The sequence below is a fragment of the Pseudorca crassidens genome, chromosome 16, assembly GCF_039906515.1.
Source record: "Pseudorca crassidens isolate mPseCra1 chromosome 16, mPseCra1.hap1, whole genome shotgun sequence".
NCBI classification, from domain to species: domain Eukaryota; kingdom Metazoa; phylum Chordata; class Mammalia; order Artiodactyla; family Delphinidae; genus Pseudorca; species Pseudorca crassidens.
Window position 1 is genome coordinate 35,195,802 of NC_090311.1, and position 17,316 is coordinate 35,213,117.

General features: G+C 39.1%; 1 protein-coding gene across 5 annotated transcripts in view; it reads right to left on the reverse strand.

Annotated features, from left to right (window-relative positions):
* The window catches only part of PCGF5 (polycomb group ring finger 5), a 114,844-nt gene that overhangs the window by 36,347 nt on the left and 61,181 nt on the right, over positions 1-17,316 (reverse strand). For 4 of the 5 annotated variants that reach the window (XM_067710025.1, XM_067710021.1, XM_067710023.1 and 1 more), the window contains exons 3-6: positions 9,972-10,068; positions 4,108-4,163; positions 3,935-3,994; positions 1,322-1,470 (exon numbers count right to left, since the gene is read on the reverse strand). In XM_067710025.1, the coding sequence (XP_067566126.1) occupies positions 1,322-1,470; positions 3,935-3,994; positions 4,108-4,163; positions 9,972-10,068 (362 nt within the window). The remainder of the gene's footprint in view (positions 1-1,321; positions 1,471-3,934; positions 3,995-4,107; positions 4,164-9,971; positions 10,069-17,316) is intronic. The other variant, XM_067710024.1, reaches the window with a different exon arrangement.

The window sequence follows — 17,316 nt, forward strand, 5'->3', positions numbered from 1 at the left end:
CTATTAAGAAAAACATCCCCAAAAGAGGATTACAGAAATGACTGGGAATAAGAGAGAAATGTAAAGTTATTAAAAATTGATGAAAAGACTGACAAAAAGGAAAGGGTGCTGCACCAGAGCATAAAAGCCAATAGGGAAGCCTGGAAGGATAAATAGGTACAGTGGCCACTTCTCTAAATACTGCTGTACTCTAATACATGCCTTGTCCAACCAACCTCTCTTAACTAAATGAAATACCTTATTGTATTATAACTGTTTGTATGTATAAGACCCAACCAAAAGTCCCTGAGTGAAAAAAACTTATTATTTACATCTTCACTGACTAATATCCACAGAGTGGATAAATATTCATTGAATCACTATGCTAATACATATTTCTTTTTGCAAGATGCTGGGAAAACTTAATCAGAGTTGAAAAATTTTGTTTTTAACTTCCTGACAGGAAAATTTCATTAAATGTATTAGTAAAAAGTTCATTAAATGAATTTTTTAAATACATTTAAAAAATTAAATGTATTAGTAAAAAAACTTGGGCTTCCCTGGTGGCGCAGTGGTTGAGAGTCCACCTGCTGATGCAGGGGACACGGGTTCGTGCCCCGGTCTGGGAAGATCCCACATGCCGCTGAGTGGCTAGGCCCGTGAGCCACGGCCGCTGAGCCTGCACGTCTGGAGCCTGTGCTCCGCAACGGGAGAGGCCACAACAGTGAGAAGCCCGTGTACCGCAAAAAAAAAAAAAAATTCAACTCACTGGCCTACAGATCACACAGAGGAAGTAAAGGAAAAGTTCACGGGTACTTTATGACATCCATCAAAACCAATTATGTTGTTCATAAAATGTATTAGCCATGATATGGATAGCTTTTTTGAATTGCAAATAAAAACAGAGAAACAAAAGAGAAAATCAGAAGAGGATGAATAAAAGGTTGAGGATGTTTCCCAACATGAAACGATCTGAGTCTGAGTTGGTGACTACACTTAAAAAGGGAAAAACAGTGTATATGAACTCCCAACAAAGGTATAAAAGGAGGTTGAAAGAGGAGAAATAGAGGCGTGATTCTCCTCATTGGCCACTAGGTGGTGGCAGTGACCCAGGACGGTTCAGTTGTGAGGTTTAGAAATCAGGAGCCTGAAGTAAGCAACTGCTTGGCTATTTGCAGGTAAGAGACTGTAGGAGAATGACATTCTATTTGTTTAATAAAAAATGTGAAATAATAAAAAATTTGAAAGCAAACACTCTGAAACAGTAGGAAAATTCATCAACACGTTATGAAAGGTTTACTATAAATGATTATGAAAAAAACAACTGTACTTGTCCACTCACCTTTACTACATTGTCCCCTGATTGTCCATTATTTCGTAAACAATCTAGACATATAGCAATTTGTGGGTCACTTCTGTGATAGTCTTTATCATCTTGATTTTCATCACCTTCTTCATCTACTTTAGGTTTGTCAACTTTTGAAGTATCATCTGTATAATTTAAATAAAGCTAAGTTAACTCAGTTTGATTTTATAGTTAAGCAACAATATACTAACCATGAAAACAAACTTTAAAAAACATTTCTTAACAGTTTTTGATGAAGAATATATAACTGAAACTTTTAGTACCTTTAAATGTCCCAACCACTCAACAATGGAAATATTTTTAAAAAACCCATCAGTGACTTATGAACATAGCTTACGACTTCTAGGCTCACTGGGACATCCAAATGAAAGACTCAGGACTAGCTATATTTGGTCACAAAAATGACTGCCATTAGTGATGAGACCGCTTAGAAATTGATAAGATATAAAAATACTTCCAAATTCTATATATATTCAAAACTTAAAACCAAGTACTCTTTTCAAACTAAAATATTCTCTAAGTTCTCAAAATTTCAAATTACTAGATATTCATAAAATTAGCTAGTGAAATAAATAGAATGAATTAGCTTTTTTAACATATATGTAACTATGTAGCATTAAAACACCATCAAAGAAATCTGAGTAGCATACTATAAACAAATGTATTTAACCTATGAAATACCAGAAGGCTACATATAATGCAACTATACTTGTTGATTCATTCATTTACTGAGTGCCTTGAACTCTGTTAAGACTAACTAGGCCTGAGGAAACAATATTGAAACTGTAGTGTTATCATCCTCACCCTCATCGTGTCAGAGTATTTAGGAGGAGGTACAGGCAAGTAAAGAAAACAGACGGAGATGTCGAAAAGGACTCTGATATAAGAGGTAAGATAGACCAGGTGGGCACATATAACAGAGTTAATAAACCCAAACTCTGGGGTGAAGCAGAGATTCAGGGGAGATTTCCAGATAAAATGTCTGTAAGCTGAAACTTGAAAGAATTAGTCAGCCAAGCATTACAGTATAGAAAATCCCAGGGAAAAAAAAAGACCACTTAGCTCCTCTTTAATGACTGTAGTAAAAGCATTACAGATGTTATCATACAGGGCAGGTGGGCTCTCTCTTCTGCCTTTTTGTATGGAACCCACATAGACAGGAGCTGCCTTCTATGAACCAAGATCCAGCTCCAAGAAAAGGTCCAAATTCTTCACCCAAACTAAAGACCAAATATGATAAAATACTTTAAAAAGGCAGAAATATGGGAAAAGGGAGATAAACGCAAAGTAGGCTACAGTCCTTGGCTAGTCAATCTGTAAGACACACAGTCATGGACTAACCCGACCCCATAGCTTCTGATGACAAGGCCTGGCTCCTGTCCTCTTGAAAAAGCAGGCAAAAACTGGAACATTCAGTCAATTTTACCTATATTTTTAGTATAGCACTACTGTCTAAATTGCAATTTACACTTGGGTAAAACAAGCCTTTAGTTAAGTCGTTTTTTGCCAGGCTTGGCTTCTTTGCCCATTTCAGTGTTTTGATTATAGATTAAAAATAATCCCTTGCTACCTTATTCCAATCATTCAAAACTATTCTCAAACCTCCCCTGCTATAGGAAGCCAGCCCTGCACAGTTAAGTTGAACTAAAAAAACTCTGATCCCCATTTTACATATGAAGTGAGAAAGCCATTTTAATGATATGTAATTGACAATCCTGTGAATCGTATAGAAAAACCAGGGATGGAAGACTGAGCTCACAAGTGAGCCTATAAAAACAGACATATATCCTTCAAAGATTTCCATGGTATTTTTAGGCCATCTTGAAACAAACCTCATATTTAACGTCAATAAGAAAGGATACTACTTATAATTTCAGATACGTTGTACTTCTTTTTCTTTTGTGTGAATTATATACATGCTAAAAACATTACTCTGCCCAGTAATGTTTGCCACTTTCCTTAATTATTAAAAATTGCTGATTTCTGAGGCTCCTGGGACCCAAAAGGGAAATTTGGTCACTTAGCATAGGTGATGGGGAAAATTCCCATAAGTGTCTAGAAATATTTTTCAAATTTTAGGATATATAAATTTGTATCATCTGAGCTCTACCTATGAAAAGTTCGTTCCAGATTATCAGAGCACGGCAAGATCCTCTGATCTGGCTCTCAGCCACATCCCAGTTCCCTCTCCCATTAAACACACAAAATAAAATACAACAGCAAACGCCTCACTGTTTAGTTGCAGGCTATGGCTATTTCTGACTTCAGTCTCCTTTAGCTCTCCAGCTAATACTGCTATAATCAACGGTCACTCTTCTGTTTTATCTCCTTTTTCTCGTCCCAATTTCCTCTATTTCCAATTACCTTCAACTGGACTGACTCCAGATTTACATGCATTTATTTAAAATCTCATGATTCTATATAAAAAGTTCATAATCAGAGAAAGGTTCAGAATGTAAAGGGGTACATGAATTGTACCCCTTGTACAGGAGAAACTTGAGCTTGAAGAGACAGATTAGTTCACCACAGCTACAAAAAGCTGACCAATTTGAGAGATTCCATCAGATATAGAAGTAAAAAAAAAATCACCTTGTCCATTTTCTTGAGGCTTGTTTTTCTTCCAAAATTCAGACTCACGCTCAAGTTCTTCTAATTTAAAAGAAAAAATTATAAAAGTAATAGAAACACAATCATGAAGTCTTTAACAGAAATGGTGATTTCACAAAACACAAAACTCTGCAAGAACCCAAAGAGCAACTTACGTTCTCGTAGTCCAGGGACCAACTTAAATATAATTTCCTCTAATGTGTTATCCAACCTTCCAAAGAGGAAAAAAGAGAATATACAAACAATGAAGACATCAAAATCCAATAGGTAAACCATTTAAGATCTGCATCTCACATATACTACAAAATATAGAACATACACAGTTTTGGCACAAGTACCACACCCAACTGCTCTGCGAGTGGAGCACATCTATTTCTAGCCTGTCCCAGTGGAACACAGATTACAAAAATGGTCCCGTCCCCAGCTCTCTCTACAATCTTGCCCCTCTGAACAGGACTTTGATAAACGGATGGAGTCTATTTCTCTACTCTGAGAATATGGGCCAGCCCTGAAATGTGCTCGGGCCAAAAGGATGTGGCACAAGTGACACTGCTTAGCTCTGAGCGCAAGCCTTATGAGGCATATCACGTGCTTTGGTGTGCTTTCTTGGAATCGTGCCACCATTAGAACGAGTCTGGAGGACACTATGTCCAAGGAGCCAAGCTGCCCTACTGAGGCCATCTCACATTAGGTCATGGACAGTCCAACCCAACAGGACAGAACCCAGGCCAGGATCGGCAGGGCAGCAACTGACCAGCCTCTGACTGCAGTCACCAGAGCGAGCCCAGCCAAGACCAGCAGACCCACCTGGATCTGTGAGCCACACAGAACTGTGAGGAATAATAAGTGCTTTTACTGTTGTGTTCAGCATGAAAGTTAGGGGCGGTTTGTTATACAGCAATAGCTGATGCAGCCAGCTATTGCTTTCAAAATCTCTACCACAACTCTGGCTCTTTCCTATGAAAGAAATAATCTCCAGTCTTCTCTTCTGAGAAATTTAGACCATTTTTCCTAGATAAAAAACGTAACTATTTCCCTTGACATTTTTCTCGTCTCCTTTTCCTGCTGTATCTGAGCACAACTGTTCCTTTCCACGGCTTTCATTTCTTCATCTTGTCCTGCTGCTCCTGAGACACCCTTTCCGCTCATCTCCTTCATCCTGCTCGGCGGCATGACCCTCCTCCAACTGAAAACACGGCTACGCTTCTCACAGCTAAAAAGCCCCCAAACCTTGGCTTAACCTATTGTCTTTTCAAGCTGTTAGCAGATACACAACCTCTTCTTCCAACTGGAAAAACTAAGAAATCACAGTTGACATTATTTCTGTCACATACTTTTGCTTCTTTTACTCGACTGAACTCCTCAAATCATCCATAACTTCCATAATGAATAGATTTAAAATTTTTTTGAGAGCTAAAATTTAAAAAATCTTACTTTTAAAGTCATTTTTCTCCTCATTGCTCTGCAACAGTTTATCAGTGCTGCCTGACGCTGCCTCCTTGAGAATTTCCTTTCCTGGTTTTTCTTTTTTTCTATCAACTCCCTTTGTCCCCAAGATATTTTTCTTTTTCCAACTACCTCTACATCTGAGTATTCTCCTTTGCTCTGCTCTCTGCACCCTCTGACCTTTTCTACAGGCCGCCTTCCTTGAAGATCTCATCCACTTTTGTGACTTCAAAACTAACATATAGGCAGATAACATATATATACACAAACACACATTGCATCTCTCTGCTGAGCTCAAGTTCCATACTTCCAACAGATGTTGAATATCCCGAGCACCTCCTTTTGTTCATATATGTCAAGACTCTCTTATCTATTCTCCTTCAACAAAATACTGAATACCTGTCTTACTTTTTAAAAATTAAATTTAGAAATGATACCATATCATTCCCAAATAGGCTCAAAATGCAAGCATTATTTTAACCTACCTGTCTCTCCTGCTTCACATATTTACTCACCAAGCCCCAAACAGCTGCTTCTCAATGTTCCTCCCACCCAGTCTTTCCACATTCCCATCCTTCCGTTCCCTCAATTACCACCCTATTTAGAGGACAGCATAGAGATGTTTCCCTTTACCTTGACATGCTCATAGTGAATTTTCCTTAAGCACTAATTTGATCATTATTTGCCTGCTCGAGAACTAATTTCTTCCTACCACCTGGCTTCACGTGTTTATATAACTTGAGTTCAACCTGCAAACTGTAACTGGTGCTGCTCTCTTGTTGCTCTTCTCTAGCCAACTGACTTACTCAATTATCCTCAAGAATGCCTCGCCTTTTCCAATCTGTTTTCCTCCCTCATGCTCTTCATCCTGGCTCAAAGACTTTTTTCCAGTTCCTACTCTCCAACCAAACCGATGTTACCTGATTCTTCAGGACTTACCTACTAACTCCTTCACAGAGTTTTCCCAGACTATTTAATAGTAGCAGTGTTTAAGAGAAGTATTATTTCTCTTCTTCTTAATATTTGTTTTATTAATGTAATACACATGTATAATTTACAAATCAAACTTCCCTGTAACCTTATATGAAAACACAACATTTTTATGCCCCGCTCTCTCTGTTCCTGATTCCTACAACCCCAGGGGCAACTGCTTTCAAATCCAAGCTGTTTTATCTAGTATTTACTTTCATATTTCTATATATATGATAGACGGATGATAGATTAAAAAACAAAGCCATTCTTTCTCTGCTGTCTAGGTCTTTCTGACCTCCTTCTGTGGGAGATAAAGGTTTAGCTCTCTGATATCATCCTGCCATGCCCCTTTCCTCCCAACATACGTTTTCCCAACTCTCATCTTCCTAATAGTCTGACTGTCATTTTAAAAATAATGAGTGTTTACATGGTTAGGATTCTCTAAATATTCACAGTGTACTCTGATTAAAGATATCCCCTCCTTCAATTTTTTTCTTTCCCTGGCGTTAGTAATTGCTTTCTTTTCTTCATCTGCTACATACCCATTCCGAAATTCTCTGAAAGAATTTTCTTCTTACTATGCACAAACAGTTCAGGAATCAACTAGTTCCATTCCTGTCCCCGCAGGACATCACCCCTCACCAACGTCATGTTCTCGCTGCCCTCGCCGTCCATTCAGGACTACCCCACAGCAGTCATTAGAGCCACAGCTTGCATGCACTTTGGACTCCCCTGTCCCTCCCTCACTTGCTCAGAATCATGTGGTGTAACCACACCACCAGTCCAATCCAGCTCTCCATCACCTTCTACCCATGGGCTGGAAAGCCCAACCACACCCCTTCAAATTCGTAACTACAACCCAGGTGCGCCTTTCAGGTTGCCAGGACTCACACTACACTTCCCAGTCCATTTATTCTCTTACTTTCCTGGACAACACACTTTCTTCTCTTGCCAACCCCTACACCCGCCTTTTCCCCCCTTACTCTTGGCTGATAAACATCTTCTCCTCAGTGAGACACAAACTTGCAGACTCTGACCACCACATCTACCTATGGCCTCTGCACCCATGTCTACTCTGCCCTCCTACCTGCTGCTATACATGACCTGTAGGAAGCCAGTCTCTTCTATTAGATTTCACTCCCTCTCAACCACCCAAGAACACTGCTTCAGCAATGCCCTCTCTCCCCAACTCTATTATTACCTTTTTGCTCTTTCTTGGATTAGTCCCTTCACACATGCCATTATTCCTCCCATATCACAACAAAACAGAAAACCTTCTTGACTGTACTTCTCTGAACGGCTACCACCCCATTTCTTTGCTCCCACTCCCATTTGTGGCAAAACTTGAGAAAGTTGTCTATACTCGCTGTTTTTAATTCTTCTTCCTCCCTTTCTCTCCTGTAACAATCCAGTTAGGTTTCTGCCTCACAGCTCTACTGAAAGTGCTCTTGTCAAGGCTGATGACCTCCAAGTTGCCAAATCCAACCGTCAACTCTGTCTTCACCTTACAACATCGGACACAGTCCATCACTCCCTCTTCTTTGCTTGGCTTCCAAGCCACACACTTGGATCCTCCCTCTCCTGTACTGACTGTGCCTTTTCAGTTTCCTTTGCTGGTTCTTCCTCCTCTCCCTGACCTCTCAATGTTGGAATGCTCCAGGGATCAATCCTTGGTCCTCTACTCTTCTCTCTGCACTCACACCCGTGCATGATCTCATCCAGTGCCACAGTTTTAAATACTGTCTACATGCTGAAGACTGCCAGATATTTAACCCCAGCCAGACCTCTCCCCTTGAATCACAGACCTGCCAACTTCTCTCTTCTCTGAAATGATTAACAGACCTAACAGACTCAACTTGTCCAAATCCAAACTCCCCATCTACCTGTCCCCCAAACCTGCTCTATCCTTAGTCTTCCTTATCTCCGTTAATGACAAGCCCATTCTCTAATTGCTCAGGTCAGAGGTCAGGTCCACAATCTCTGAGCTCCTGGCCCACTACCCAGGCTCCCACGCTGCTCCTCAGACAAGTTGCAGGTGCCCTCCTAACTCATGACTCAGGCCGTGTGCACTGGCTGCTGCCCTGACCTGGAGCAGGCACGCTTTCCTCAGATTTATGCATGGCTAATTCCCTCAGAGACAGCAATTCCGTGCTCAGATCTCACCTTCTCAATGAGGCCTATCCTTACCGTTTTATTTAAAGCTGGCATCTGTCCCTCCCTTCATACCTCTGACGCCCCTCACTTACAGCACCTTCTCAGAGTTGCTGATTCAGAGGGTCTGAGGCGGGGCCCAAGAACTGCCGTTTCTAATAAGATACTAATGGTTTGGGGACCACACTTTGAAAACCAATGGGCCAGACGTTTACTTATAGACAAATTATTCCAACTATAGGTACTAACATAGAAAAGAAGTCTAAAATGTAAGACTTACAAATCCAGACTTATAGAATGATGGCAAACATCACATAGAGATGAAGTTAGTAAGGGCTCTCTAGAGAATATCTAATTCTGTTTTTCAACAGGGTACTTTCCTGAGATTGCACAGTTGATCTATGGTACAGCTATGGTAGGAACAGTGGGAAGAAAATGGGCTTAGTGGTGAGGACACCTGGTTTGTAGCTGGGAAGTAACATCTGAGTTTGCTAGGACCTTAGGCAATGTTGTGTCACTTCTATAAATTTCAATTTCTAATCTTGAAAAAGGGTTTGGATTAAGATCTTATGTAGCACTTCTATCTTTAAAAATATATGATTATACTTCTTTATATTATTATTATTATTTGGTATAATGATTATACCAGTAAGTAAATGGTAAAAAGGTAGTCATTTTAAAAATTCTTTTAAGTTTTACATAAATGTTTGTACACTCTTTTTGAATATATGATACAGTTTGAAAAATTAATAGTATCAAGATTAGTATCCCTGACCATCAGGTCTGCCCTCTTTCCACTACCGTGTAGCTCAGCAAATATAGAGTATTTTGTAGAATATTAAAATACTGAAAATAGGGGACTTCCTTGGTGGCGCAGTGGTTAAGAATTCTCCTGCCAATGCAGGGGACACAGGTTCGAGCCCTGGTCCGGGAAGATTCCACATGCCATGGAGCAACTAAGCCCATGTGCCACAACTACCAAGCCTGCGCTCTAGAGCTGTGAGCCACAACTGCTGAAGCCCATGTGCCTAGAGCCCGTGCTCCACAACAAGAGAAGCCACCGCAATGAGAAGCCCGCACACCACAAGGAAGAGTGGCCCCCGCTCACTGCAACCAGAGAAAGCCTGCATGAAGCAACGAAGACCCAACACAGCGAAAATAAATAAATAAATCTAAAATACTGAAAATAACTACAACTAAAGTAACTCAGAGCCTGAGATAAAGTTATAATTTTTAACTTGGAAATGTGTTTCTTAAATATTTAATATGCACAGCCTTGTTTTTCATGTCCTCTTAATAAAATACTTTAAATTGAAATAAAATGCTTTAAAATGAAAATCATAAAACCTACATTAACTGAGTCAAAGCGCTAACAAGTATGATGCATAATAAAAATTAAGAGTTTATGTAATTTATTTAAGTTAGCTGAACTAAAACTACATTTACGTACCTCAACATTTCTAACGGGTTTGTCTCATGAACCTGGTTGCCACACCTTGGACAATCATTGCTATCTTCAAAGTGCTGGACAATACAAGTCTTACAGACTGAGAAGAAAAAAGATGTTAGGTTAAAATGCATCATTTGAACTTAATGTAATTAGAAATAGTCCTTAAAAATTATCTACTACATGTAAAATACCATTCTTTAATCAATAAAACCTTAAAATTATAACACTATAGAAAAGAACCAACTGAAATAAAGCCTACTGCCACAATATAAAAAGTATAGACTATTTTGCTTATTGTTTTTTAAATATATTCACAAACCAAACAATTTATTCATAGCACTATAAAAAAAGCTGATGCGTTTACATAAAATGATAAGGTTTTCATTTAAAGAAGTAGAACAAGGAAAGGTAGAAGCTGGTAAGTCAGGCCCATCCTTCCTTCTCCAAATAAAAATCAAATCTGAAGCACAAAAATCTGTGTAAATTAAAGATTCACTTTCCATGCAATGTTGAAAAAACCTGAAAATCTAGTATGTTATCTTTAGAGATTTTAGAAATTTACCCCCAAACTGGAAATATGAAAAAAATATTCTGTTAAAATTATCTCAAAATTAACAGGGCTAGAAAGTACTCATAAATGTAAGCTTTGAACATACAGAATCTCAAATTCAAATATTTATGTGTGTGAAATTATTAATTACGAAACCATGGATTTTCTATGTAGCTCTATTTAGAAGACCGATGGTATCTGCAGATGTGGAACTCGCGGATATGGAGGGCCGACTGTAAGGGACTTGAGCCTCAGAAGATTTTGGTATCCACGGGGATCTTGGATAAATTAGCAAAATTGATGGATGGCAAAATAAAAATATACATATTATAAAAAAAAAAGCTGGTAAGTCTGCATTTATTTCTTTTACTAAAGGTTTATTTGAATGCAACATAAATAGTTCTTAATAATACTTGAGAGTTTTCAGTATGTCTGGATTACTTTTTACTGGCAGGGTGCTCCTGGGACTAGCCAAGAGTTACAACGGAACTTCTGGCCTGTGCAGAGTATGATGAGTTTGTGCTCACAGATACCATAATTCCAAGGGGCACGAAGTATGGGTAGTGACATCAAGCTGGTACAAAAGCACAAGAGGTAAACCGAAAGAATGACTGAGAAACTGAAAGGGATAATTAAGATTTCAAATAAAGATTATAAACAAAGACAACAAAAATATGATTTGTGGCTTTTTGGCCACAAGCCTATACAGCCTGCCACTCCTCCAAATAATACTCCAAATAATACTAATCGTTCTGGTTATGAATCTCTCCCACCTTTTCCCTAAGCTTCTTACCTATCAATTGTCTTGCTCAAAAACCTTTGACATATTTACAGCATCTGAACTATAAGAATTTTTCAGTCCAATTCCCTATTCCAATACCCCCTCCTCCATTTTATTACCCTGTGTAATCTTAAATTTTCACCTGGTACTGATCAGCTCCCCCTTTTACAACTCCATTACAAACTACTTTCCCCCCTCCTTAAGCCCCACACTATCTAAAACAAGTAAAAGTTTATGTAAACAATTGATCAAGAGTACACACTAGGATTCCTACCACTGAGATTAGGTCTGAAAGTTCAAACACATCACACATACTGGTCAGAGCAACAATGGTCGGGGAAGAATTCTCCTCAGTAAATAATTTTAAAATTATCAGTACATCCAGAGAATAGTATCTTGGTATTTCCTTTCACTTATTTATTCATCGATTCAATAGCCAAGCATTGCACTAGAAGTTGGGGGTGCAGGGGTAAACAAAACAAAGTCCATACCCTTATGGAGCTTATATTCTATTTGGGAAGTGAAAGAATTTTAGTTAGTAATAAGTGATATTTACAAAACAAACACAAAAATGATAGCGTGGGTGCGTGTGTGCGTGCCAGAGAGAGAGAGAGAGAGGGAGAGGGAGAGGGAGAGGGAGGGAGGGAGGGAGGGAGGAGAGGGAGGGGGGAGAGAGAGAAGGGGGGAGAGAGAGAAGGGGGGAGAGAGAGAAGGGGGGAGAGAGAGAAGGGGGGAGAGAGAGAAGGGGGGAGAGAGAGAAGGGGGGAGAGAGGGAGGGAGGGAGAGGGAGGGAGGGGGAGGGAGGGGGAGAGAGGGGGGAGGGAGAGAGCACGTGTGTGATCAGGGTAGGACTTCCTAAGAAGGTAACATCTGAGCAGATTCTTTTGTTGTAAGAGTACACCCGAGTCCCCTATTCTCTACCTCTTTTTACCATGACATACATCCATTAGGGTAACAACCCTTTACTATAATTCTCACAAAATTTGGATGAAGACAGTATTAGAAAACCTTAAAAAAGAAAAAGCTTAGATATGAATATATCTGTCCTCCAAATTTCTTGGCCTCCAAAACATTCTAAATGTCTTTTAAAAAGTTAATGTTTGGGAGGGACGGCTGCCTTGCTAAGCCACACTGAGGCAGAAGGAAAAAAAGCTGAATTCTTTTGCAGATTGCTGGTATTTGCTCTTTTCCCAGGGACACTAGATACATCTCTGAAATTTGGGAAAGAAGGCAAATAGTACAGATAAGAGGCAAGAATGAAGGGGTATTATAAAGCCTGATCTTGTCCTGAATCTCTGATCCTGCCCTGGGGCTCTGTCGTTCAAAAGGTTTATCATGCTCAAGGTATTCAGGAATTCCTGGTTGTCTACCGGCCTTGGCCAAACAGAGAGGCACATGACATGCCCAGAGCAAGTCTTCATCTAGGTCAGCCAAAAGGCTAAGGGCAGGAGCCTATCCTCCCAGGGGCAAAGATACTAATCTAGGTTGTTCAAGAAAGAAATGTGAGGCTCATTTGTCCAGAGGTGCACACAGTTTCAAGAATAAGGCTGCTTAAGGCCAAGGCAGCCCCAGTGCTCAAGGATGCTGATGGGGAATATTAATCTATATTCTAGATCGGGACTGTCCAACACGATAGCCACTAGCGGCATGTGGCTCCCAAGCACTTGAAATGTTGCTACTTCAAGTTGAGATGTGCTGTAAGTGTAAAACACATGCCAGATTTTTAGAATGAAAAAAATCTCATTAATGTTATATTAATTACATGTGGAACTGATACTATTTTAGACATTGGATTAAATAAAATATATTAAAACTAATTTCATTTGTTTTTTTTTAAGTGGCTACTAGAAAATTTAAAATTACACAGGTGGCTCACATTTTATTTCTACTGAATAGTGCTCAACAGAGGGAGATAGAAAGCCCCATCAGGAGGTGAATTTATTTTTCACATCAACATTTGAGATACAGTATCTTATTCTACTTTTGCAGATGAAGAAGAGGTTTTTACAAGCTAGGTAACCTGCCTTCCCTGATGAATGGCAGCACAGAGACTGGAATCCAGGATTTCTGATATGAAATCGAATTTTGCAGATTAAAAAAATGTTTTTAACTTTACAAAGGAAAAGAATGTAATGTAGAAATACCATCCCCCCAAAACATCTTTAGCATCTCTGCTAAATCTGACCACCAAGTAAACATGACAGATAAGCCATCCCATAGGGCATAGGAATTAACCTTACTACATAAAATATTACATTAAAAGAATTAAAAAAATTTTTTTACAGAGGCTAAGGCACGTAATTGTCTTTAATTAAATTTTTTTCAAATAGTTTAAGAGAAAAATTTAAGATGTTGAAATATATTTTTACTCTAGTTTTCTTTTTTGTTCAGATGATTTGGTGGTGGATGTCATCATTTTCATCATAATCACTAACAATTAAAAGGTTTATAAAAAAAAAAAAAGGTTTATGTAACAGGTACCACCCAAACACTTCAAAATATATTTAATTCGACACAATTTCATAATTTAATATTCATTAAAACCCCATTAATTAGGTAATATTATTAGGCCTCTTACAGATGAAGAAAAGGAAAGAGAACTTCAGCAGTTTGCCCAAAATCATGGAGCCAGTAAGTGGCGAAAGCCAGGATTTGAATCAAGAGCCCACTGTCTTATCCAGTGCATACCTATATGCTACACTGTCTTCTAATTTTATATCTATACATCTAAGGCATACAGAAAAAGAATGTCTTATCCCTTAATTTGGGAGCCTTAGATATGTAGAATTAGAACTCCTTTTAAAATGAATATTTTGCACAAAATAGCCCTTTCAGGTAGCTTATATAGTCCTTAAATTAAAAAATTCTAGAAAATACATCTCTCACATGCTTTTAAAAGCTGTTAAATAAAGCACAAACTTTTATAAATTAGAACCTGAGGAAATACAGGCCAGAACTTCACTGAAACTGAAAAAAAAAAAAGTAAAATGAGAATTTGCTTTCCCTTAGACGCTTAAAAAAAAACTCATCACTACAAAACTGACCTTTGATTCTTAGTTTATAATTTGGTTTTTATACGAGCTGAAAAACACATTTTAAAAATATCTTAAAGATTTAACACTAAGCTGTCTAACTGCTCAACTGCTGTACTGGTTAACTCAACTGGCCCAAGAATGATGTTTAAAAAGGTCCCAGTCTGCGGTTAAGACTGTGTGTGGAGACCAAGGAGAGACTTCATCCTCACCAGCCACTCTACAGAGAGATGCTGGAGCCAGCAGAAACACCTGGTCAGAAAGGGAGTTAGGCTCACCAAAGATATCCCCAGTTGCAAAAACACTTAAATGGTAACAAGTGCCAACATTTATTGAGCATTAACCAAATATCAGGCTCAGGGCTTTGTACGGCTTACTGTATGGACTGCTATCATCCTCCTCTGGCAAAGGAGGAATGCGATACCGGAGAGCCTGAGCAGGCTGCCCACATCTGCCCAGCTGTGTAGCAGACATGGCACCCAACCCCAGGCTGGATGTGCAGCTCAAGGCCTAAAATCCAAACCACTATGCAACACATCTTAAAATCAATACCATTTGGTCCCGAGCACCAGGATTTCATATTTTTAACTGATCTTTATATTTAGCTCATCACAACCATCATTAAACTTCTGCCCAAGGCTTACTAAGTGAAATTGTTCCTTTTACCATGTCTTAGATTTGAACTAGGTTGTTATACAGATTAGCAGGGAAAGAGTCATTGTGTCACCTAAAGCAGTGGTTTTCAAATTTAGATGGGCACCACAATCACCAATGAGATTTTTTAAAAGAACGGATTCATGGTCCCCATCCCAGACCAATTAAATCAAAATCTCTGGGAGATTAGCACCAGGACTCTAACTGTGCAAAGCTCTCACTGAAGGAGCCAGAAGACAACTGGGAAAACCCAGCCACAAAATCCTTACTGGCTAGTGCCTCAGTGAGGCTGCCCCATTCCAGGATTTGGCCCTCTGCCAAATCCTAACCAGAAGCCACTTTCTCATTCACCATTAGGGAATCACTGACACAGGACAAAACATAATCAAAAGAATATGCGATGAATGTGTTCTCTCTCTATAATGCAGACTTACATGAGAAGCCCAGGCAGTTTGGCACAGTTGTTCTAGATAAAAGATAATCTCGAGGCAGAGAGCTGGATCTGAATCCCAGGTTCTGCCATTAGGCAAATTACTTTGTGCTTCTCTGTACAGGGAGATAATAAGGGTATCTACCTCACAGGGTTCTTAGGAGGATTAAATGAGATAATATATGTAAAATGTGTAAGCGAGTGGTAACTTATATTTAATAAATATGAGCTATCACTGTAAGTTAGATTGCTGGATGAGCATAAAATCATATGCATCAAAATCAGTAACCAAATATTGAGTGGCATCAGACCATGATTAGTTTGACGCATCTGTCTTAAATAACAGATGACCTTGCTAATGGAACTTGAAGTATCTATCATGTACTGGTAATTAACCCTCTGCAGCCATGTTCACCCTAGAGATAGTCTTGCAACTCAAGTATGATATTTATGGCACACTGCTTCACCTGAATGGGAACTGCCTATCTTTGCATGTATGATACTTCTTTTTCTGGGGTTGAGGGTCCAAGATTGACCAACACTTTCACATTATATGCTCCTTCCTTAACTTTACATGTTTAATACAATTCTAGCACAGTCCCACTGGTCTAGGAGAAACCCTGTTGTGTCTCTTCCGGATCACTTTGCATATACCTGCTCTGAAGCACCATTTTATATTGATTCCACAGTTTAACTATTAAAAGGCTATCCTATTTTTTTATTTTCAAGTTCTTGAGGGGAGCGGGTTCTTCACAACAGGTACAAAGCCCATCTGTTGTTGCTATCTTGGATGTATGGTCCGCCCACATCTCTCATAGAAAGCTAACTTCCCAGCTTTTAATGACACAGTGATCTACAGAAATTTCTCTTCTTGAGCACCAATTCTGCTATCACTGATAATAAAACAATAACAGTCTTTTCTCTCATGTCCTTGGTCATGTCATTCATTAGTAATGCTCTGTTTATTAAAAGTGATCAAAGGCTGACTTCGTTAAAATCACCTGAGTGTGTTGGTTTTATCTGTCAACATAGAAGCATATTTTTCCCTCCTTCCTTAAGCACATCACTATCTTTATGTGCCCTTCTTAATAACACTCATTTGATACAGTTCACCTTTGAAAAATTTGCCTGTTATCTACTAACAATTTATAAGTAAACTGTGGGCATCTGCAGAGAGAAGAGATATCAGTTTGTTGCTTTTGATACATATTTACATGTGAAACTGACATTATTTCTAAATTTTTTCAGAATAGCTGTAATTTGCTTCCATGAGACAGTATCTCCTAGTTTTACTCACATAAGGAACTAATGAACATCTTACGTTACACGTGGCACAGTTCTTTCAAAGGCCTACATGAGTTGCAATTTCATGGAGAACACTAAGGATAGCATTACTTTCTACTGAGGAGAATGCTTTATTCTTGTTTTTGCCAGGACAGAGGGACAGGCAGCAAGGCAGAGCTTGTTGGACAAGATCAGGACACAGTCTTGGGGCTTCAGCACACTAGGGGAACCTGAGACCAAGCAGGTCAGGAGACCACGAAGTCCAGGAGGGCCTTCCACAGACAGGCTTATGGAGTCAAGTGGGACTCTGGGGTGAGGGCAGACTCTAGTAGGTCAGTGAGTGCAATAATGATCTCATTCCCCTCCTTATCAACATAAATTCCATGACCAATCAGAATAATCACTTCCTCACACAGACTCTAAATAGCTTTGCTCTACTTCAACTCGTCTTCCCTTCTCTTCTTCTGTCATACTTGCTCAGTTAAACTATTAACCCTGGCTAAATCCAACTCTCTGCTTACTCTGCTCTGCAAGATTACAGCTGAACATTGTGGGAGAAAAACATGCATCATGCTGATTGGTCTCTCACCTTAAATTCATGACCATGACCCTCA